At 42.1% G+C, this 24,793-nt stretch overlaps 1 protein-coding gene across 5 annotated transcripts in view; it reads left to right on the top strand.

The window, feature by feature from the left end:
• ATP8A2 (ATPase phospholipid transporting 8A2) overlaps positions 1-24,793 on the top strand; it is a 432,694-nt gene that overhangs the window by 71,063 nt on the left and 336,838 nt on the right. For 4 of the 5 annotated variants that reach the window (XM_048492830.1, XM_048492831.1, XM_048492829.1 and 1 more), the window contains exons 3-10: positions 7,332-7,431; positions 9,279-9,377; positions 13,382-13,427; positions 15,550-15,590; positions 17,640-17,713; positions 19,946-20,015; positions 22,344-22,471; positions 23,432-23,543. In XM_048492830.1, the coding sequence (XP_048348787.1) occupies positions 7,332-7,431; positions 9,279-9,377; positions 13,382-13,427; positions 15,550-15,590; positions 17,640-17,713; positions 19,946-20,015; positions 22,344-22,471; positions 23,432-23,543 (670 nt within the window). Of the gene's footprint in view, positions 1-7,331; positions 7,432-9,260; positions 9,378-13,381; positions 13,428-15,549; positions 15,591-17,639; positions 17,714-19,945; positions 20,016-22,343; positions 22,472-23,431; positions 23,544-24,793 lie in introns of those variants that run through there. The other variant, XM_048492833.1, reaches the window with a different exon arrangement.

The raw sequence follows: 24,793 nt of genomic DNA, 5'->3' as shown, positions 1-24,793 counted from the left end.
GTGTGTGTGTGTGTGTGTGTGTGTGTGTGTGTGTGTGTGTGTGTGATTTTACCAACATTGGAAGACTGAGTCAACCTTGAGCTGGCTACCTGAAATGGACTTCAGTCAAGATCAAACTTAGCTCATGAGCAGAGCTTTGACTGCAATACTGCAGCTCCTCACCATGGGGTATGTAAATCATGATAAAATAAGAACAGAGCATGAAAATGTTACAGAAAACATCATTAAAATTAAGAACAATTAAAAACCCAGCCAATAAAAAAACAAAAAGCATAAATCAGCATAAAACTCAGCAAATAAAACATTCAGCAGCCTGGGTGATCGTGATAGTAGTTGTTAGTCTGGAAGCAGATTGTAACAAGACTGTTGCTAGGAAGGGCCTTTGCTTCGTGTCATGGAGAAAATTAGTCCCCCTCCCCCCACACAGTGAGCTCCTGCCCAGAAAAGTCCTTCCATCTGGTAACAGCTGAACTATTTGCTGTTGGGTAAGGATCAACATTTGCTGCTGGGTAAGGACCAAAGAATTTCCAGTAATGTAGCTCGGTTTTGTGTTTTAGTAAATAAATACAGGAAAGCAAGTGGATAGGAGACCATCAGTTCTTTTAGATGAATGTTAAAATAAGTTTTATATTTTAACTTTTCACCTGTTTGTAAAAATTTGGAATTGGGCCCTTTGTTAATTATTTTATTACTGGTTGTTAATCGCAAATAAAGATTCATTCATTCCGCTGCTGCATGATGAATTCAACAAGATTTATTCTGGAATAGTCCAGGGATGAAATTATGTGTTCAGCAAGACAGTGGCATAGTGCCAAGGAGGCAGGAGGTTGCGCGTTGCACCGGAGGTGCGCCCCTGCGGGGCTTGGCAAGGGCTTGGCGGGGGCATTCCAAGGCGGTGTGGATGGAGGTGGGGCAGGGGTGCAGGGTGCACATGGGCACAGTTCCCCCTTGCTCTGCCCCTTGCAGCAAGATATTGAGAAGGCTTTAGGTAATTTTTTCTTTAAAAAAAGCTCTGTTCACACATTGTTATGCCACTAGTCTGCAGCATAGGGTATCTTGCAAATGACTCATTGCTGAAAATATGTCAACAATATTTTGATTTCTTTCCACCTTCTCAATAATCATCTGGTAAGTAGCTGAGAGTGAAAAGTGTGCTGCTGTTTACATGCATTGAGGCTGAATTGCCAGTAATCTGAAATGGAGAGTGATGATAAACTTAGGCTGATTCTGCATGGGCCAAAAACAGTGGTGTGAAAACGGTGTGAACCCGTTTTAAACCCTTTTATACAATTTTCACACTGTTTTCACACTGCTGTTTTTGACCCATGCGGAATCAGCCTTAGACTGATAAAACTGAGATGATAATTTAAAACAATGTTGCCAATCTGCATCTGGTCCTCAGTCTGATTCTATTTTGCCGTCTCCTGAGTGCCCTGTATGAGGTTGGTTGCAAAACTGAGCACAAACAAGTGGCCTTATCATAGAATTATAGAGTTGGAAGGGGCTATATAGGTCTAAATCCTGCTTCAGCTTTCTTGTTTCCCAATGGGAGAGGCCCAGAATTCATCCTAGGGATCAGACCTTCTCATGACTTCTGGTACACTGGCCCCCAGTCCACTTGGCTGGAGAAAGGCTAACTCCTAAGGATGAAGATTTTCTTCTGACTGATATTCCAGCCATTTTAGAGTCCTTCGTAACATTGGCTTTGCTCAAAAGTATGCATCGTTTTGTGTTATGAAGATCAAAGATGGGCATGAATCATCCTTAAATTATCTTAGTTCTTAGAACTGGACCTATTCAATGGGAATGTGACGTCACGCTCATCTAACTCACATATCCTCTTTGATAATGCTTTTTGCAATTGGAGTAGAAGATGATATTCCACCTATAGCTGTAGACACAACCAGGTGCAGCTCTAAGACAGAAGGTGAGAAGCTTAGAATAAGCTTGAATAAGCTAATGTCAAGATCTCCATCTTTTGGATAGGTGAGTCATTTGATAGTTACACATGCAACTGTGAAATAGTCCTAAGAATCAAGTCCCCAGATCAGTTTTTTTTGGCAAGTTCTTTGATTTCATCTCCAGTATTTTAAATTTGAGGATCTGGTTTTGTAGAAAGGCACCAGACTTTTTCTGTGGTAGGTCCAGCCCCTGGAATGACTTATCAGGGAGTCAACAACCCTTGCTAAACTATGGATGTAAAACAGCTGAAAAGATTCATATACCTGCTCGTATGCTATACTCTGAATCAACCTGACTTCAGGCTGCTTTCAGATTTAGGCTAGGACGGTAGAACAGAAGATGATTAAAGCAACCATCAATATCATTAGATTATTAAGCAACATTAGTTAATTAAAATGATAATTGGATTAATTACTGCCTAACACAGGGTTGGAATAACGAATCAACAACAAAAATAATTAAACATACTGCAACCCTCTGAAATTGACTCCTTTATCTTACACTGACTTTTGAAATTGTTTATTGAAATTGTATACATTTGTCCGAATTAAGACAAAAGTTTTCTGTTTAAACTGGCATCCTCTGTATTATGATGTTTTCTAAATTTCTGTTGGATGACTAAGGAGGCTGCAGTGATTGGTGAATTGCTAAACTTCCTGCCATATTTTAGTCTCCACCTTTTTATCTTTATTCTGATATCTTCTTGATTTTGTTTCTGATTCACATAAGATTAATCAGTCTCTATGAAAGCAATGCTTGGAAGGTCTACTTGGAAGTAAGTTCCAAATTATTCAGCAGGGCTTAATCCCAACACAGTGCCTTTAGTTTTGCGGCCTTTTGTGTTGCAAGCTTTTTTTTTAATGATCCTTTTAAGTCTTTCCTTTCTCTTTGGTTATCAATACTTGAATCTAAGACTGCCACATTCGTCTGCTCTGAGCCATCTAAAGAATTTAAGGGTCCCATAGATTTGATAAGCTGCTGGTTTTTGGTCTTCCATTTTTTGCTTCTTCCTGGAAGGCCAAAATTACAATCTGACACCAGCACCATTTCAGATCTGCCCAGTGTTTTATACAGGATGTTTGCAGGAGCAGTTCTTAAGATCACTGCTTGCAATGTTATTCTTCTTTCCCCACCCCCTCTGAAATATTCTGACAAATGGAGAAATCTGGAGTGTGTGGAGCATACATGTGGTTTTGGTAATTGTAGTTGGTCCTAATTAAAAGATATGTGACATTTTCATGTGGATTCTAGACCCACAACATCTTTGAATATTAGAAAGGTTATGAAAACAAGAAAGAAATAATCTGATTGGAGTGCTTTTTCAGTGATAACATTCTAGGATACTTGAGACTGACAATTGGAACCACACTCTAACTTAAATGGTATGGTGTATGAGTGGAAGGGAAGGTGGAATGATACAGGCTAAGCAGGGTCAGTACTTGGATGGAAGTCCACCAAGGAAGACTCTACAGAGGAGGGCAATGGCAAAACCATCTTGCTTTTCACTTGCTTTGAAAATACCTGGAGTTGGTACAAGTCAGCTGTGACTTGACAGCATGTAAGAGGAAGGAACGGTGGCTTGGTATAGCCCAGTCTCATCAGATCTTGGAAGCTAAACTGGGTCAGTACTTGGAAGGGAAACCACCAAGGAAGACTCTGCAGAGGAAAGCAATGGTGAACCACCTCATTTTTCACTTATCTTGAAAACCCCTGGCTGAGGATGCCATAAGTCAGCTGTGACTTGACGGCTCTGGAGATTTCAGAGTGCCTGCACAACAGAAGAAGCTGGCTGAAGCCATTATCCTCATGAGGATAATTTTTCTCCTTTGGAGAGATTTTGACACAAGGACAAGTAGTTCTTTAATGTTTGTAGTTAAAAGTACACACAGTTAATGTTTATAGTTGAAAGTACATGCAGTTAGCAATATTATACTTCCCTCCACCCCTGTCCAATTACTAGGAGTAGGGGTTGGGGAGAGGGCAGCCTCCCCACATGGATTCTCACTGATGTATTCCTTAGTCCACGTATTCCAGTATTCTGATCCCAAGTCTGTCTGGGATGGGACTAACCTGTCTATGCGTGATATAATAGATTTGTTAGTGTTGTTTGGAAAAAATAAGAGTTATAGAGATAGACTGGTCCAGTTTCTTGCAGACTTCATTTGTAAGAGCAGTCATTTGTATGAGCAGTTTTCCTACATTTGTATGTAGAGTGAGGCAGTGAGGAAATAGCATCTGTAAGCTGCTGGTATGTACACAGTTCTCTGTCTTTGGAACAAACCACTAAAGGTTTGGACTGTAACTCTCACATTGAAGCTGAGCAATATAAAATTGATTCTGGTCAACTTGAAGAATGTGCAAGTGTTTGCAGGGAACAATAAAAGCCTACATTAATCCACTTTGGTATTATAGTATTGTACCACATTCTATTAACTCCAAAATAGTTTCCATTGATTTCTCTAAGGGTAACTAGAAGAAGCTTGCATGGCACAGCAAACAGATTAGTTCATAACAAATAACAATTTCTCATTACTGTTTATAGTGCTAGCCATAATGAGGTAATGCATTAGTATGAAGCAGAAATTAAATCACCTTTTTTTTTAAAAAAAAAACCCCTCCAAATTTGGAACCCTGGTTTGTCAAAATTAATGTAATGTTGATGTTGGAAAGAACTGATTTGCTGGGTTTGGTGGTGCATATGATTGTGTGTATCCTACCGTGCTGCTGTGTACAGATGACACCTTCCAACCTAAGAAGCCTTTTTTGGGGGGGGGGTCCTCAAGCTTGAAGCATTTTCCATACTTACCACTGGCTAACTTACCACTGTTAACTAGATGCTGAGATATGTATGGTCCTGTAACCTCACAGATTTCCGGAAGACATCACATCTGAAACTGGTGGGGTTTGATTACATTTCACCACAGAGAGTAAATTGGTGCCTCTAAGACATAACCGTTGGTTGTGCTTCTCTCCAGCTGCTAACTGGAGGAGTGGGCTGTGCTGTTCATTTATTATGCAGTCATAATGACTGGATGCCCGCAGATGCATTTTCTTAACCACCTCTTGGTATGATGTCTTGTCCATATAGGATGACTGTTCCTACATATTGTGAGACACAAGGGGAGAATTTGATGGAGGGATGCTGTTTTCAACAGCATCTCCACAGTGCAGGTAAACTGCAGCTGAAGACATGAGAGGCACAGTTGGAGGGAGAGCTGTCCATGGTCCTGAATTTATCTTTTACATTTATAATGCATTGTTATGGTTTTATTGAGCAAGCAAATATCAGTTCCTTAGTTGCAATTACTGGGAGTCCAGCCTTTAAGGCATCCGGTAGAGTTTGCTTTAAGAGGGAGAGAATTATGTTGATATTTATTTTCTAGTGCAAAAATATGTTTTTATTTTATTTATTGAGTTGGTTTCTAGCCCGCCTTTCAAATACATCCCAGGGCAGGTTGCAACAATCTAAAAATTCTTCCCACCTTACAATACAAACAGCATCAATAAAACATTGTAATAAAAACAGCATGAATTAAACATTACGATAAGAACATCAATAAAAGTTCCTGAAAACATGCCTAAAGCAATTAACCCCCCACCTCATCCACCCCCTCCCTAACCCTCCCAGGTGCAGCTGGAGGGCAAGTTCCAAAAAAAGCCCAGTGTAGATGGCAGTAGATGGCATTGATCAGATGGCAGTAGATGGCATCGGAGTAGATGGCATTGATCAGTTAAATGCCTGGACAAAAATGAAGGTCTTAACCAGACACCAAAAGTGCATTGTATTGGTGCCTGTCAGGCGGGGTGGCTATTGTAGAGAAAGTCCTCTTTGCAGGCTCTCACCCCAGAGGGGGAAGGGCCCACCAGCAGGGCCTGCCCCTGTGACCTCAGCCCCTGGACTGGTCTACATGGCAGAAGGTGCTCCTGCAAGAAGTCTGGATCCAGGCCCTCTGTTCTTTAATATTCCCTGAAAACAATTTTGAATTTTGTGGGTTATGGATGCCTACATAATCTGTATGATATCACAGTAAGGAATTTTTCAGTGGCAAAGCCTACTTGTTCAGGACCTAGAATCTTTTCAGAAATCACCCAGTCCAATAATCTCTGTAATAAGAGGCATAGAGTTTTCCTAATCAAGACAAGGGACTAATTAGGTGATAATTAGATGGTTTCATCCTATTGTCTTTTCTTATAGATAGGTACTATAAAAATCGCTACTCTCCACGCACTTGGCATTATACCAGTTTAATTAATCGCTGAAAAAATTGGAGCCAAAATAGAGCTCAACCAGTTTGTTATACTGGTGCAACTCAGTGGGAATCATAATCATATCAGGAACTTTTCCAGTAAGTGATTTTATGATAGTGACAGTGATGAAGCTTCTGGCAGTGATTGGGTAGGCAACCTGCATGTGACAGATGGGCTGGCCTGTTTGAAGGATCATTGGATGTCATTGGCTGAGCTGTTTGGGTCAATAAAAGAGGGAGCAAACCTGCACTGCTTGTCATTGCTAACAACATGGGTCATTTCTTGCTAATGGTTGAGCTTCTCTCAGCCTGTAAGGTTTGGGGTAGGCGGAAGAGGCTTAGTGAAGGAGAGCTAGATGAGGCAGGAACCTCAGCTTTGCATTCAGAAAAAAGGATCCGGTAGTAAGGGCAGTAGAGACTTTTCCTCAAAAACTAGGAGAGCTGTTGCCAGCCAGAATAGACAGTACAGATCTTGATAGCCTGATGGTCTCACTGAGAATAAGGGAGCTTCATGTTACCTGTATTTAGACCATAAGAAATCCATAGGCTAATGGAAGCAGGATAGGGCTGGAGGGACCCATTAAAGAAATACTGGAAAATGGATGGAAGCATTAGAGGGAGAAGAGGGCATGGTGGCAGAAGCTAGCCAGCCATCTCCTTGGAAGGCAAATGAAAGCTGACTGTCATTGATTCAACAAGGGGTCTGTAAGAAATGTTGACACTTTCCAGCTGAATCTTACCTGAGGCTTTAAAATGTATGATTATTATTTAAAATATGTAAATTATTGTTTGATGTGTTAATTTAGGTTACAGTGCAGTGTTAAGCAGAGTTACACCTGTCTTAAACCTATTGACGTCAATGGTGTAGCTATGCTTAGGATTGCACAGTGAGCTCTGTTTTGTGAGCCTGTGGATTTATGCATATCACAAATAAATCAAATATTTAATGAAAATGGGCATGCATCGTAGGGCTGGAGGGGTTCTGAAGTTCACATATATTAATTTAAAATGATCAGGCAGTCTTGGTTTCAGGCCACCTGTTTAATTTAATACTGAATGACTTGCTCCGCTTTTCTTCTTACTGACCTTTAACTAATTTTTTTTGTTTCTGCAAACCTACAGCACAGCCAAGTACAGTGTGGTGACATTTCTACCTCGATTCTTGTATGAGCAGATCAGAAAGGCTGCTAATGCTTTCTTCCTTTTCATTGCCTTATTGCAGGTATGGCTCTCACTTACATAATTACATTTTTGCCTCTCTGTTACCCAATTATAACTGTGAACGGGCTGGAAGAGTGCCATTCTTTTTTCATGGTTGCTGGCCCCAGTGGGGCTTAAAGGCATACAGAACAGTTTTGTTCCATGCCTTCTGCTAGGAGGGCTCATGCGAGTATGTGGCTGCACTTGTGTGAGATGTGCTGCATTCAGGAGAGAACCGTATCAAGGCCACTCCCCAAACCTGAAACATGCCTTGAGTGTGGGCCTGATATGGAGATCTGGAGAAATACTAGTGAGCTGGGTTAAGGTATGAGGAATAACTGCTGGGCAGTTAATAGATGGGGCAGTCTTAGAGATTCTGGAGCCCTGGGAGAAAGTCCAGGACAGGCCTGCAGAATCCCTGCTTCCCCCTTGCAGAAACACTCTTCAGGGTCTAGGAAGGAGCTGCCCTTGTCCTGTTTAAGGTGGGTAGGCATGGGGGAGGAGAATAGTGTGGCAACCAGTGAGCTGGCTGCTTCCTGAGCCCCAGAAGGGACATCTCCACATGGTGACTGCTGATGCTGAGCCAGATACAGAAGGTTTCTTGGTCTTCTTGAGAGCCAGCGTGGTAAAGTGGTTAAGAGCAGGTACACTCTAATCTGGAGAACCGGGTTTGATTCCCTGCTCTGCCACTTGAGCTGTGGAGGTTTATCTGGTGAACCAGATTAGCTTGTGCACTCTGGCACATGCCAGCTGGGTGATCTTGGGCTAGTCGCAGTTCTGAGCTCTCTCAGCCCTACCCACCTCACAGGGTGTTCTCACTTTCTCACTAGCCCTGATGAATAGTTGTGCTTTCAGCTTGTTCTTGTGTAAATGTTGGATGCATCAGATACTGTGGTGTTGATGAAGCAAAGTCACAAAGCCCTACTGCTAATATTTTCACTAGGCCTGACAATTTAAGACCTTCACTTTGCCTGGCAATCACAGGAGTCAATGGCTTATGTTCCTCTTCCCTTCTGAGGGCAAAGGGAGCCTCTTCAGTTTCCTAGGTTCAGTTCATTACACAATTCACACTCTGATAGGTGTACTGGGGGCTTTTGAAAATAAGTAGTTGGAGAAGTAATATGCATCTGGGAGACTCTTTGACTCCATCATTCTCAGAGCCCCATTGAACAAAAGTGACTTGGGGGTGGGGCTCAGAGCCCTTCCTTCAGAGCCCTTCCTTCCTTCAGAGCCCTTCCTTCCTTCCTTCCTTCCTTCCTTCCTTCCTTCCTTCCTTCCTTCCTTCCTTCCTTCCTTCCTTCCTTCCTTCCTTCCTCCCTTCCTTCCTTCCTTCCTTCCTTCCTTCCTTCCTTCCTTCCTTCCTTCCTTCCTTCCTTCCTTCCTTCCCTCCTTCCCTCCTCCCTCCCTCCCTCCCTCCCTCCTTCCTTCCCTCCTTCCTTCCTTCCCTCCCTCCTTCCTTCCTTCCCTCCCTCCCCCTTCCTTCCCTCCCTCCCTCCCTCCCTCCTTCCCTCCTTCCCTCCTTCCTTCCTTCCTTCCCTCCTTCCCTTCCTTCCCTCCTTCCCTCCTTCCCTCCTTCCCTCCTTCCTTCCCTCCTTCCCTCCTTCCTTCCTTCCTTCCTTCCTTCCTTCCTTCCTTCCTTCCTTCCTTCCCTCCTTCCTTCCTTCCTTCCTTCCTTCCTTCCTTCCTTCCTTCCTTCCTTCCTTCCTTCCTTCCTTCCTTCCTTCCTTCCTTCCTTCCTTCCTTCCTTCCTTCCTTCCTTCCTATGATATGTGCATTTATTTCTAAATGTATTCTCAGTTCAAAGTCTGTTTTGGCTCAGCCTTCTTGCTCTTTAACACTTAATTTTAACTTCCTTTTGTTCCTTTTCAGCAAATACCAGATGTCTCTCCAACTGGAAGATATACCACCTTGGTGCCATTCCTATTTATTCTAACAGTTGCTGGCATCAAAGAGATTATAGAAGACTATGTGAGTCTGTCTAAAGCATTTGTGGAAAATAGGCCAGTATTCTCTCCCAGGTCCTCTGCAGCTCTGCTTCGATTAGTTCAGCTATGCAGTGCAAGAAGCTGGGGGCCAAGAACAAGGAAAGGCAGGTAGTGGCAGGACCACAATTGACACCTTGCATAACATGCAAAAGACTGTCGCAGTGGCCCAAGTTGGAGACACTGTCGTGACTGAGAATTTCTTTCTGTGATTTTTTAAGATCTTGTCTTTCCCCCCCAAAGGAAAACTGCTTATAAAACTGAGCAAAGTACAAAAAAGTAAAAAAAATTAATATAATAATAGATATAATTAAAATAATTAAAATGAATTAAAATATTTGCCTCTTGCCTTTCCTCTTGGCTATAGGTGGCTACAGATGCAGCGCTGTGCCCCAGTTAAAGGCATCTTAGTCAAGATGGATTTCAGTAAATGGATTGATTAAATCTTTATATCTGCATCAGGATTGCCAACTACTTCAAGAAAAATGTCCTGCCTTTTTAGTGTAGGTTTTATGGGATGTTATTTACCTCCTTGCAATGAAGCACTTTGGCTGCCCATTTCCACATGTGAAGTCTCTGTTAAAGGGCCAGAATGCCTTCCCCCTCCCCCGACAAGGGGCTGTGGCTCAGCGGAAGAGCCTCTGCTTTGCCTTACAAAAGGTCCCAAGTTCAGTTCCTGGCATCTCCAGTTAAAAGGACCAGGCAGTAAGTGATGTGAAAGATCTCTGCTTCAGATCCTGAGACAAAGCAGACCTTGATGGACCAAGGGTTTGATTCAGTATCAGGCAGATTCATGTGTGTTCATGTTCACAATGAGTTGTGGATGGTGGAATATTTCCACTGGAGGGTAGGTCTATCAGTGGCCACTAGCATGGTGACTAAAGGGAATTTGGTGACTCAAGGAAATCTCCATGTTCAGAGGCAGTAAACCTCTGAATACCAGTACTATGACATCATCAGGAAAGCCTCCATGGCCTGTTGTTTGAACTCCAAAAGAACTAGCTGAGCATTGTGTGTGACAGAATGGTGGACTAGATGGACCACTGGTCTGATCCAACCAGAGTTCTTCTTATATATTTTATGAGTTTTTAGTTTTCGTCAGTCCCTTTGTCAACTTCAGTTTGCATGTGAATAAAACAATAATTCTGAAGAAAAAGACAGGTTTTCCCCCACATAAACATACAAATGTTGTTCAGCAACCATTTTAGAAGAGTCATTCATTCTTTCATGAAAGAAATGCTTCTTTTAAAAGGCACACTGGCTAAGAAGGCACACCGGCTTTATATTAAAAGTAATTAACAATTAAAAATAATCCACTACACAAAAATAATTCCCTTCCCCTCCCTTGCATGCCACCCCTCCCTCCCCTCCCTCTGCTAGGGTGGGTGGGCCATGTCCAGATGCCGGGCCCCCTCCCTTGCATGCCACCCTCCCTCCCTCTCTCCCCTCCCCTTACATGCCATCCCTTGCATGAACATGGAGATTTTCTTTAGTCTCCAAATTCCCTTTAGTCACCATGCCAATAGCCACTGATAGAAATTTCTCTTCAGTTAATAAAAAAAAATCTAATGATTAATAGGTAAATCCTGTACAGTTTCTCCTGTCTAGATCCATTGCAATCAATGGATTACTCTGTAAAGTGTGCAACTTTAATCGAACTTCAGCATCATACTATAGTACCCTGATAAACAGAACCCTCCTCTTAAAACACTGGAGGGAACTAACCACATAGATGTTCCAGGCCACCCCAAATAAGCCCCTGCCCTTGGTAGAGGTCAGCTTAACTCCTGATAACAAAAATACCAGGAGCAAAGCCCTTGAAAAACCTTAATTAAGAGGAAGGTTTATGGTACCGTTACAAACTTTCAGCAGATTAAATGAGCAGGAAAGCAAAATTAATTTGTTCTGAAGGCGCTGCTTTATTTGCTGTAGTGGGAGGCCTAGGCAGAGGCTTGAGGGCACATTCTGGAACACGATTGCTGAAGCTAAGCAACCTGAGCAGCTGGTACTATAAGCTGTCCAGAAAGGTGGGAACCGATGAATCACAGTTAAACAGCTCGTTGCGGGAAGAGAAGGGCAAAAGTACAACAAACAATAAATGTGTCTGCACTGGTGTAAACAGAGGAGCCCACAGAATTCAGGCAGAGCCTGTCACAGTGCTGTGAGGTTTGCATCTCTTGGCAAGAAAGCGGCCTTCCTTAAGAGCTGCATCCTTAGAGTGGAAATACAAATGCTCTGATCCAGGCTCCAGCGTTTCCTTCTTCGCTCACTGTACACATCCATTGGGGCTTCCCATTTCCCCCCCTTCCAGCTATGATTCTTTGGATTGTATTAGAAACCACTCCAGTCAGACCCTCTGAGTTTTGGGAAGGGCGTGTGGGGCTTCTTGGCAAAGGGAAGTCTGGAAGAACCTGCTTTGAGGGCGAAACTCTCCATGGGCCCCTTTGGATCCTGGCCTAATTCATCTGTTTGCGAACCCAACCTCTCGTCTTGTCCTTTAAAGTCTGCTCTTTATTGAACATTAGTGAAGTGACATCATTAAAAGAATCTGTCCTCTGGGATATTTCTACTAAGGGCTCCACTGTGTCTGCACGGCACTGGAGTTACCAGCACAGTCTTGTTGGTGTGTGTGTTTTTGGTCTCTGAAATGCATTGGGAAAGCAATACAGAGTACATTAAATGCAACTCACAGCTCCTCCCTCAATTTTGTGGTTCGAAGAGCTAAATTGGGAAATGTTTTGCCTGCTAAGCAGAGAGCCCGAAATCTGCAGTGCTCCCGTAGGTTAATTATTGGACTTTGGATCTGGGAGATAATATTTCAGATGGGAAACTAGACATTGCAAGGGACATCAGTGGTCAGATTTCCCAGTGCTTTATTTTGTATTAACAGGGGGAGGATGGCTGGATCACTGTGGTGGTGTCAGATCACGATAGGATTAACCTTTCCTCCCTGTGCCATTTTCATAGAGGCAGTTAACCCCTAGCGTTTCAGATTCCTATTGTATTTAACCCCTACCTCTTTAGGTTCTTTCTGTGACTGGACGGGGAGATACTGTGGAGTACTGTGTCCAGTTCTGGTCGCCGCATCTCAAAAAGGATATTGAGGAGATAGAAAAAGTGCAGAGAAGGGCAACAAGGATGATTGAGGGACTGGAGCACCTTCCCTATGAGGAGAGGCTGCAGCGTTTGGGACTCTTTAGTTTGGAGAGGAGGCGGCTGAGGGGGGATATGATTGAAGTCTACAAAATTATGCATGGGGTAGAAAATGTTGACAGAGAGAAATTTTTCTCTCTTTCTCACAATACTAGAACCAGGGGGCATCCATTGAAAATGCTGGGGGGAAGAATTAGGACTAATAAAAGGAAACACTTCTTCACGCAACGTGTGATTGGTGTTTGGAATATGCTGCCACAGGAGGTGGTGATGGCCACTAACCTGGATAGCTTTAAAAGGGGCTTGGACAGATTTATGGAGGAGAAGTCGATTTATGGCTACCAATCTTGATCCTCCTTGATCTCAGATTGCAAATGCCTTAGCAGACCAGGTGATCGGGAGCAACAGCCGCAGAAGGCCATTGCGTTCACATCCTACATGTGAGCTCCCAAACACACCTGGTGGGCCACTGCGAGTAGCAGAGAGCTGGACTAGATGGACTTTGGTCTGATCCAGCTGGCTTGTTCTTATGTTCTTATGTTCTTATACTCTTTGAGAAGGGGGAGAGGAAGGAGGTTAAACCTCTGATTGCCACTTTCTTGGCATCTTGCACCTCACAAGGCAAGGAATGATGGATCCCTTGGGCTAGGCTTGGTTGCTTTAATTAGCCAGGTTGCAAATGCCAAACTTCTGCCTATTGCGTACAAAAGAAAATGCCGGTTCCTTGAAGCACAGTCATATCTGTCTTGTCTTTAAGTCTTCCTGCTTTCCTCTCACCTTTTGACAAAGCAGCCACTTATTCTGAACCTAACTAAACGTTCTTTCATTTCCTTGTAGAAAAGACACAAGGCTGACAGCACAGTGAACAAAAAGAAAACTATTGGTAAGGTCATATTTCAAATTCTCTTTTTTAAAAAATCTATGTAATCGGAAGGAAAAGATCTCCTCATTCATTCTTAGTTTGGATATTAGGAATTGAGAATATATGAGTCAGTTCTAAGAATGTGTTCCTTAAATCTAATTATAAATGGTAAAGGTCAAGGATTGACAGTAAATGCCCGATTTTATCCTTTGTGTAATCATCATAAAGCCCTGTATCCTGCCACTTCACCTTGCAAAATTGGAAGCGTTCCCTCAGCTTTCCTCCAATTTAAGAATTTTTTCCTGTAAAAGAAGAGGCAGGTGATAGAGGAAGGCACCTTCGGCTGCATGCAGTTCTTCCAACCTAAAGTAGGATACCGTCCCTTGAGTATTGGCATGTGTGTAAAGTGCTGTCAAATTACATTGACCCAGTAGGGGTTATGTTGACCCTGTAGTTACGTTGACCCGGTAGGAGTTATGTTGACCCGGTAGGGGTTCCAAGGCAAGAGACTAACAGAAGTGGTTTGCCTTCACCTTCTTCTGCCTAGTGACTCTAGTATTCCTTGGTGATCTCCCATCTAAGAACTAACCAGGGCTGACTCTGCCTAGCTGCTGAGATCGGGTTAGCCTGGGTCATCCACATCAGGACTGAGTATTGGCGTAGTATCATTAAAATGATTTCAATCTTACTGGCTCACCTAAGGGTACGTGTTCCATTGGCAAAAGGAGAATTCTGCAGATCAAAGAGCCTCTTATGCCAATGGAACACTTCCAATTCTGATGGAATCCCAGCCAATGAAATATGCTGCCGTTTGAGTGCAGTGGCAGGATACAATCCATGGCTTGAGTATGCATTCTCTTATAATGCATTGTTGAAGGCTTTCATGGCTGGAATCAATTGGCTTTTGTGGGTTTTACGTGCTGTGGAGCCATAGTATGGCAGTTTTAACTCCTAACATTTTGCCCTCATCTGTGACTGGCATCTTCGGAGGTATGTCATGGGAAGATGTGGCACAGAGAGTAACACATCATCGCGGCGTGCCTCTGAAGGTGCCAGCCACAGATATGGGCGAAACATTCGTTAAAATGACCAGACAAAGCTACACAGCCTGGAAAAGCCACCACAGCCATTCTCTTTTAACTTTTAAAAACTTACCGTAATCGCTTGCTTTTGCTCTGTATTTATTTCTACTTTTCATTTGCTGTCTTGGGTGATGGCTGACTTGGTTCTGGATCAGTGTGATGAGAAATGATTGCTACTGACAGTAGATATACAACTTTGCACAACTAATTCACACCGCTACAGTTGGCATTAGTAGCAATTTGGAGGGGGATCAAAACTTGGGGGAGGGGGTGACCATGCTTGTCTGCATTATCCCACCATATTTAATTATATAGAATAATTAACATTACACAAATGTTGAAAGTGAGCTGAATCAGCTGCCTTAACTGATTTTTAGCAAAGCCGTTCAATATGTGAGATAATAATTACACTGATTTATAACAGTGGTTCTCAACCTGTGGGTCGCGACCCCTTTGGGGGTTGAATGACCCTTTCAAAGGGGTCGCCTAATCCTCTCTGCATCAGTGTTCTCTGTCTGTAAAATGGATAAATGTTAGGGTTGGGGACCACTGATTGGTTGAGAACCACTGATTTGTACAATTACTGTAAACTTTCATTTTTATACATGTTTCATACACAACCATTTTTAAACACACTTGAATTCACTACTGGTTGGGTTGTGCAAGAAGGGGTTTTTTCCCTGGTGGGGGCATCTGGAATGAACATTCAGCTCAAGTTCCACTTTTTTTTCTAGACATCAGTATGATGTCTAGATAAGAGCACATTATCACTACTTCAAATTAGTAGAATAACGTAAGGTGGAATCAACAGCAGTTGTGGGGATGTGTCTGCTCTGCCACCCATCAAGTCACCTAAGGAAAGAAGGAAGCTGTCAGCTGCAGCTGGCTGGCTGGCAAAGCATTGTGGGCAGAGGCAGGTTAGAGTTTGCTTGTCCACCCCTGCTTTTTTCCTAAATTGGTCCTTCAGCAAAACAGTTGCCCGCCAGTCATGTGGATCAGTTATGTTCACTTTTTGACAGTCTACTCTGAAAAAGTTAAAAGATGTGTTTTTCGTTTTTCAGTTTTAAGAAGTGGGATGTGGCAAAACATAATGTGGAAAGAGGTAAGATCGATTTTAAAAACATGATCTAGGAATTGCTTTTTGAGGGGGTGACTGATGAATTGATCGTTTTTGTGGGCAGAGTGCCAAAATGGATACCGAATGTTCTCTGTTGCCACATCTTGTAATAGCAGTCTAGTACATCTCAGGACTTAGGCGGATTCCGCACGGGCCAAAAACAGCGATGTGAAAACAGTGTAAACCCTTTTACACCGTTTTAAACCCTTTTACATCGTTTTCACACAGTCGTTTTGGGCCCATGCGGAATCTGCCTTAGTGTATTTTTCCCTTTTTCATTCCCAAACTAGTGTTGATTGATAATGCAGATACACAACTTCCTTTGTAGTATTTATTGAATCATTTTATTAAAATATTTATATCCAGCTTTTCCCTAATCCAAGAAGTTCAATGTGCCTTACCATCTGTATCTGACAAAAACAGTATAGCAGCAATTAAAAAACGAGACATTAAAATGTCAGTGAGAATAGCATGTCCCACAGTTACTGAACAGCTGACAAAAGTAATCACAGGTCACCACTGATCAATTTCCTAAATTCACAAAACTTCCTCAATCTTGTCTTCTTTGGAGGGCTGTTCTAAAGGAAAGGTGGCAACTGCTGAAAACGCTTGATTGCGCTTCAGGCAGATGTTATAGTGCGGATCAGGAGATATTATCTTTGGCTACGGAAGTGGAGAGAGTTGTGGCCATCTACAATGAGTCTCCTGCAGATATTCAAGCAGATCCAGAATATCTGTAATAGCTGTTCCAACAAGCAATTAATAATGCATCACCTTAAACCTTTTGCAAAAGAGAGTCACTAAACCATGTCATAATTACATAAAATGACATTTACACAGCGGCAAGGAAGTTATAAAAATCCTGCAAGCCAGGAAAAGATGATGCCGCGGCTACCGTTCACCTTTTAGCTTGTTTTATTCTGCAAGGAAGACTGGTAGAAAGGCACACAATGGACGCATTTAATTTCGTTTTGAATTGGCGTAATGAGCTGTGCAACGTGGCTACCTGTGTGTCAGTATGCAAATTTGTGAGACTCAAGAAAAGATTTTGCTACTGAACATGTTGATAAAAATGGATGAGAACGAAGACTTGAACTGTCTTGGCCAGAGGAAAATTGTTTTCCCTTTCAGAAAACAAAATATGCTTCACAATCTGAAAAGCAAACTGAATTTGCAAGTGTAAAGCGCTTCTGTAGTAACTCTGCCAGACAATCGACAATTAAGTTACAAAAATGCTCATCAAAAACTAGAACAGGACTTTTATTTGTTTGGGCTGCTTAAATGTCATGACAATCCGTCATGTTTCAGCAGATTAATCTGTGCTTTTTAAAAATTATTATTTATTACAGTCAAAGACCAGAACAAAAACGTATACAGTCATTAAAATGTTCACATTTTATAATCTGTGCTTAGATTTGCGGTCTGACATCCTGCAGCAGCGTGGAGAGGAATGGTGTGTTTGTAAATATGCAGGAAGGATGTGAGGCATAGTAACTGAACATCTTCCCCAAATCATACACTTCTCCTTTGTTTATATCACTGGAAACTCCAGTATACTGTTGCTGTGTCAGACTCAGATATGAATCATTGGTGGCTCTAGAGTAGCACCATCATCAGAAGGTTTGTCCCTGAGGACAAAGAAAAGGAAAGAGCAGAGTTGGTCCAACAGTTCTGTGTTCCGACTGTTCCTATATAGTACAATTGACTCTCCTTCTCCCCCTTCTCTCTCCATCTTTCCCCTTGATGCTTGTTCTGATGTAATTGCATCAGTGTCCGCTCCACTCCTTGCTGTCATCCAGCTTGGCCAGTTGGTTTGGAGTGTGGAATCCAATGCCATAACTTTGCAGTGAAGGATTACCAGAACTGTGACTATCCATTAGAGCACAGCATTGTTTTTCCTCTCTGGGTCTGGTAGACTGACTAATTAACCGTGTGGGTGGATTCTCTCTCTCTCTCTCTCTCTCTCTCTCTCTCTCTCTCTCTGTACTAATTTTCTCTTTTCACGCTGCTGCACTCCTGCCCCTGAATCACTAGGTGGCAGTAGGAGATATTGTCAAGGTCACCAATGGGCAGCACCTCCCAGCAGACATGATCATTTTATCGACCAGGTCAGATATTCTGAGTCGGTGTGCAGTGATGGTTCTGCTGAACTGAGGCTCTGGAGAATGACGACTGCTGTTGCTTTAGGGAAATTTCTACCCTACTTCTTGTTGTCGTTGAAAACACACCAACTGTCTCGCAAACAATAAAATACAAATTGCAAAGAAATAGCTCTTAGAATTAAGCAGTTTTAATTTTGCTAGATTTTATGTATTTTATTAAATTTATATCCCGCCGTCTTCCCAATCCAGGTTGGGCTCAGGGGAGCTTACAATGGTTTAAAACATTGATAATACAATGAAAGCATATAAATATAACACATCTGAAACCTTACATTAAATCTAATTGATGGCGATTAAAACAATATAATCTTATACGACCCATAGTATATAGCCTCAGCTTGGCAAGTTTCCTACAGTGTCCAAGAATGAGTGAAAGAGAAAAGAGAGGGAGAATTTAATATTTGTCATTGTAGACAGTTGATTGATGATAGATGGTTGGTGGTACATGTTATTCCTTTTCCTTCTTACTAGCACAATGAGGTCACACCCAGGCATCTCTGACTCTGCTTTGTCAGTGCCTGTAAAACAGCTGTTTCCCCAGGCTCATGGTAGAGGCAGCACCTGTTTACCCTCTGGGGGCTTCCCTCTCCCTCATCCCCTCCTTTCATTATTTTTCTGCTTAGGGATTTTATTATGTTTAATTAAGAAATTTTATTGCCATCTGAGTATACATTTGGATGCTGTGCATCATTTTATTGTATTTTGTTATATGTTGGAATCCACCCTGAGCCCATAAGGGAAAGGATGACCCTCAGACAGACAGACAGACAGACAGACAGACAGACAGACAGACAGACAGACAGACAGACAGACAGACAGACAGACAGACAGACAGACAGACAGACAGACAGACAGACAGACAGTGTTTGCTGCAATGCTGTTTAATAGAGTAAAAGCAAAACCACTTCTGAAATGGAAGATGCATTTTTGCTGCATTTGCGTGTAGTGGGCCCTGTCGTACTTTGGCCTTGACGTCAGGCGCACAACCAAAAGGTTGGCAATCGTTGCTCTAAAATCTCTTGGGTTACCCTCAGTTGGTGAAATATATAATTTACTAAAGTATATTCTGTGAGAGCCAGCCAATTCATGGGAGCCAGGTGAAGTGCCCAATTTTTTCTGACTAGTGTCAGTTTTCAGAATGGATGACTTTCACATAAAAGAAAGGGCTACATGAATTATCTTACAGATTTGGTTCATCCATTTGGATTTGATTGAAAGCAGCCACCCACACAACCACAGTGTTAAATTGTTAAAACGTGCAGGGATGAACACCAATAGAGAGAACTAGTTAGACATGGAGGAGGTGATTATGGCCTCTATCTGGCAATCCAAATCTCACAATCCTGAGTATCACTTCTTCCCAGGGGTAATGAGATCTGTTGTGTTCTTTGTTCTCTAAATAGACTTGGGAGGAAGTCTCATTACCCAAACAGGATGTGATAACTGGGAATATGGGGCTCATTTTGCTTTTAATGGAGTGTTCTGAGCTTTCCCCCCAAATAACTCTGTATTCCTCTATGCCAAATTGGGATGCAAAGGGAATGAAAAGCAAGGAGGCACACAGTCGGTTATTAATGTGTGGGTTTTTTAAAGTGCTCGGCAGGGCTGCTTAAACGTTTGAACATTAAAGCATTTTAAACATGAAAACATTTTTCCAAAATTGAGACCGAGGGGGTTCACCCTATCTCATTTCCCACACTATTGTGATACTCATGTGTGAACTGAGCCCAATATCCCTTTTTATTCTTTGTGCTGGCTTGGATTGCTTTTTAGTAACATTTCATAGTTATTTACATAAAGCATGGTAGAGCTGTTTATATTTTTTCCACAAAAGCCTCAGTTCATCAGAGTCTGCATGCTCTCCGTGTGGTGTGTTTCTTGATTTTTTTTGGGATAAAGTGTTTGTTGTCTTAATTTGTTTTTGTCTGTGAGCATTTGTTTTTTTAAAAAAAACATCTTTGGGCAGCAAATGCTTTGTGGTACAAAAATAAATATCAAATTGAATTAATAGTTTGTGGATGGAAAATCAATTGTCTTTTTGTTCCAGAATTCGGGGGCGCATTTACTGTTAATTCTTTCGTTTGGCAGGCTTCTCTTTTGCATTAGGCTGTTGTGAAAGTGTGGAGCTAAGTAATTATGCAGTTGGTAGATAAATGACATGTTATTGTACTTTTACAGTGAACCTCAGGCAATGTGCTACATTGAAACATCCAATCTGGATGGTGAGACTAATCTTAAAATTCGGCAGGTAAGTATTGTATTATTATTATTATTATTATTATTATTATTATTATTATTATTATTATTATTATTATTATTATTATTATTATTATTATTATTATTATTATTATTATTATCATCCATCCATCCATCCATCCATCCATCCATCCATCCATCCATCCATCCATCCATCCATCCATCCATCCATCCATCCATCCATCCATCCATCCATCCATCCATCCATCCATCCATCCATCCATCCATCCATCCATCCATACATCCATCCATCCATACATCCATTATATTTATATACCGCCCTCCCCAAAGGCTCAGGGCGGTGTCCATCAACAATAAAACAGTCTAAAACATCATCATAATATATAAATTTACATAAAAGAATACATAAAATACCAAGACTACAGATGGCTTCAACCCCTCCCTCTCCTCTTTATGTACCCACGGGAGGCCAGATGTTCTTATGGCGGAGTTGACATCATCCCGGCTTGCCAAACGCGTGGCGTTTACATTTTTTACATTTTTGAAATTTACATTTTTACAAATTTACATTTTTGAAACCTTTTGAGACCGGGTGGCCAGCTCCAGGTTGGGAAATACCTGGATATTTGAGGGGGCGGAGCCTGAGGACAGCAGGGTTTGGGGAGGGGAAGGACTTCAATGGGATGTAACCCCATAAAGCCCACCTTCCAAAGCTGCCATTTTCTCCCAGTGAACCGTTCTCTGTCACCTGGAGATCAGTTGTAATCCCTGGAGATCTCCAACCATCACCTGGAAACTGGCAACCCTACTGTGAGATGACAGCTAGGGTCTTGTGCTGGGTGTCAAGAAGAGACCCACAGCTAAATGTTTGAATGTTGGTTTTTCTGGTCATGTAGCGCCATAAAATTGTACCAGTTGCCTTTCTTGGCCCCACAGAAAAGCCTGTGAGAAAAGGGGAGGGTATGGAGAGAGACACCTGAATATGTTTTCATTGGATTGATTGTTTTTGATTTTTACGTACTTCTTTGGCACCTGAGAAAACAGAATATGGCAGGGTTTGGGTCTCCAGACCTGGGCTGCGATTGGGCAACTACTGCTGACCTCATCTGACCTGAAAGAGCTCTTTGGTAGTGGTTTTAAGCAGGAATGAGTGGAGATTGGGCTCTGTGATAAGCATTTTGTCTTCCTGCATATCATGCAAAACCTCAAGGTTTTTTACCACAAACTTTTTTTTTCAAATTATTTGGTGGGAGAGTGAACACTGGAATCTCGCATGGTCCATTCTTCAGGTTTCCAGGAACAGCTTGATTTTACTTCCTCCTCAATCCTGATTCTACTGTCATTGATTTGTTTATTTAGTCCTACTGTTTGCAACATTTTTGATGCTATACTAAGAAGAGGAGGAGGAGGAGATTGGATTTATATCCACCTTTCTCTCCTGTATGGAGACTCAAGGTGGCTTACAAGCTCCTTTCCGTTCCTCTCCCCGCAACAGACACCTCGTGAGGCAGGTGGGACTGAGAAAGTTCCTATAGGACTGGCTTTTAAGTAGCTATTCATAAGGCTTGAGAATTCCATCTGACTGGAGGGTTTCAAGTTACTAGCTGCTAATTTTCTGTGTGCTGAATCCACAGCAAGTCAAGCATGACTTGTATTGAGAGATCCATTGAATGAGCCAAAGCACAGCATCAAGGAGTGATTGAAAGAGTGCATGAAAACTAGAGACTGTATTTGATTTCAGTATTAGGGGTTGATTTTTGAATTAGGGAAGTAATTATTTGTGGTCTGAAGTCTTGTGTTTATTTGCCATCTAAGAAGGACATACATACATACGTTTCGAAACAGCCCAAAGTGAAGAAGGGTCTGTTGTGTTCTGATTCTATTAGGCAGATATATGCTGATCAGTCTAGACTGGAAATAGATGAGGTCCCAATGGGCATGGGCTGGTCCAGTGGGTTTGTTGTCTATCCTTCATCTATAATGGACTGTGCCAGCCTAGATACACAAAGGATTCCATGATGTGCCATAGGGACGAATGGAGAGTGCATGTGTGCTGATTTACTTGGCTCATAAGAGTCCTGGAAAAGAAAATCCCACAACTCAAGTAGGAGGACAGATCCTTTGCATATGAAAGGTTCTATATCCGTCCCGTTCCCCCCGCCCCCCCGCATCTCTAGATTTTTAATCTCAAATAGTTTGAGAACCTGAATTCTTGGATAGCTGCTGCTAGTTAGGACAGATCAGTGGGGATCTACCAGTATTCTGATTCAGTATAACATCCCGTTGCATCCCAATATGTTCTTCCGTAAGGCATGTTAAGGTAAACAAATAATGATTTGATGGCCATGGTCTCTTGCAGGGCTTGACACAGACTGCTAGTCTCCAATCAAGGGAAGAGTTGATTAAAGTCTCTGGGCGGATAGAGTGTGAAGGGCCCAACCGCCATTTGTATGACTTCACTGGAAACCTGCGTTTAGATGGCCAAAGGTATTTCTTTGATATAAAAAATGCTGTTGCCTCTTTTGAAAAACTGTGTATGAGGTTGGGCGCAGGTAGGGCACTTGCCTGTGACACTTGGACAGTTGGCACCATCAGCAAACCTGGGGTTGGGGGGTAATTCCCTCCATGTGGTTCCCTTTTCCCTGGGATGGATGAGGTGTCCACTCTTGATTGGAACTCTCATCTTCAAGAAGAAGAAGAAGGAAGAAGAAGAGTTGGATTTATATCCTCCCTTTCTCTCCTTGTAAGGAGACTTAAAGGAGCTGACAATCTCCCCCCCCCCCCCACAAACACCCTGTGAGGTAGGTGGGGCTGAGAGAGCTCCGAAGAGCTGTGACTTGCCCAAGGTCACTCAGCTGGCGTGCTTGAATTGCGTTCCAGAATATAAGAGCAATATATTAACACAGGAGAGCCAGCTTGCAAGTTGTTTCAGATGCAGATGGCAACTGAGGGAGAGTGGCTTGTGTAAAGCTAACTAGCAGGTTTGGGACAGTGGTGGTTTTTGAAGTAGGGCAACTTACAGTGGAAGTCATTTTCTAAGCCAGTACACTTCATCAGCTCCAGACTGAGCATCGCTTTTGCAAAGCACCATGTATGTTTACAGTGATAGGACAGATTTTTCCATTAATTCATTCATTAGTTTCTCCACTGAATTTGTTTCAGAGGATAGCTGTGTTAATCTGTGGTTGAACAGCTAGATTCTAGTCCTGTAGCACCTTCAAGGCCAACAAGATTTTTTCATGTACAAACTTTTAAATATCAAAGGTAGTATCTGATAAAGGGAGACTTCATATCCCAAAAATCTTGTTTGTCTCTGAGAAGCTACTTAACTCAAATCTACTGAATCAGTTGTTTTATTGGTTGGATAATGCCTGTTTAATTTAAATTTTTAGGACATCTTTTTATAAGACAACATTTTTAACATTATGGCTTTCCCCCCCTTTGCAGTCCAGTTCCAATTGGACCTGATCAGATCTTACTAAGAGGTGCACAGATAAGAAACACACAGTGGATTTTAGGAATAGTCGTCTATACAGGGCACGATACGAAACTTATGCAGGTAAAGTAGAGTTTTTTGTCAACAATATTTATTTGTTTACATTTTCCCATTCTTAATCTCCCTTCCTTGCTGAGACCTAAGCCAGATTACACAGTTAAGAACAATAGAAAACATATGGCCGACAGTGAAGAAATCTGGATTACAAAATTAGGGAACAATGCACAAAACAGTGAAATGCATAGAGTGTAACAGCATACTACGGAGAAATGATGCCGTGGGGATGGAATGCAAAACTGGAAAACAGCATTCAGCATTTGTTGACAATTGTTTTCATTCCAGCGCAGTGTTTGGTTGCTGGCTTTTTAACTGACCTTTCCTGCTATACCTTTAATTTAGGCTCAATATGCACAAATTAGCAACCAAAACATTTCATGACACAGTCTCCTAATTGCTACAGATCAGTGTTCTGCTGAAGGTGCGGTTTCAGAGTTCAGTAGCACAGTCTGCAATCCTGCTGAAGACCGCAGATTAAAAGACAAGCCTGTACTTTTTCTATTGACCTCAGTCCTTGGTGACCAGAGTAGCACCTATCTTAAAGGCTGCTGGGAGTTATGAAAGAGAATCAGGCATGCTAGCTTTACATTTCTGCCCCTGAAGCAGACCATGCAATCTTGAGCAAAATGCCAGCTCAAAACAGGATGGATTCCTTGTGTTCATAAGTAAGGTTGCCATATTTTTTCCTGGCAGGGCTCCGGAGCCTTTTAGAAAAAAAGACACGTAAAACTTCAGGCTGTGAAGCCGTTTCAGATGATGGGATGGGGGGAAATTGCACCTGCTGAATTTCCAGGAATACAGCATAATTAAAAACCTAGGAGCACTGCCAGGAAAAAAAAAAATAGGCACCGCATTTATTTGTTTTCACTGCAGCCATTTGTATGATGAAATGCTCTGCAAGCACCTGATATTTTTTTAAAAAAAAGTCCACCAGGGTTATTTCCATCCTTGCTGCCACCCTTGGCAGCTATTTTAAAAAGGCACTTTATCTTAATTTCCTTTGTATTTATACCTGGGTCTGTGAAATACTAGACCAATCATTATTTAAAATTGGTCTCAGTGATATCACAATTTATAGCACTCATGCACTTATTTTGAAAGCCGAGACAAACATCCTGTTGATGCAACAGCATGATCCAGTGCAATTAAATTAGCACTGGGCGTAGAATGTGGCACAGCGACAGTGCGCCAGAACCGTGATGCTGAATAGGCTGTGCCAGTCCGTTTCCATGCAGAGTTACTCTAGTCAAAGCCTA

This window comes from Sphaerodactylus townsendi, linkage group LG04, assembly GCF_021028975.2.
Source record: "Sphaerodactylus townsendi isolate TG3544 linkage group LG04, MPM_Stown_v2.3, whole genome shotgun sequence".
Lineage (NCBI taxonomy): Eukaryota > Metazoa > Chordata > Lepidosauria > Squamata > Sphaerodactylidae > Sphaerodactylus > Sphaerodactylus townsendi.
Note: the sequence above shows the minus strand (reverse complement) of the source record. Positions and strands in the feature narration are given on the sequence as shown.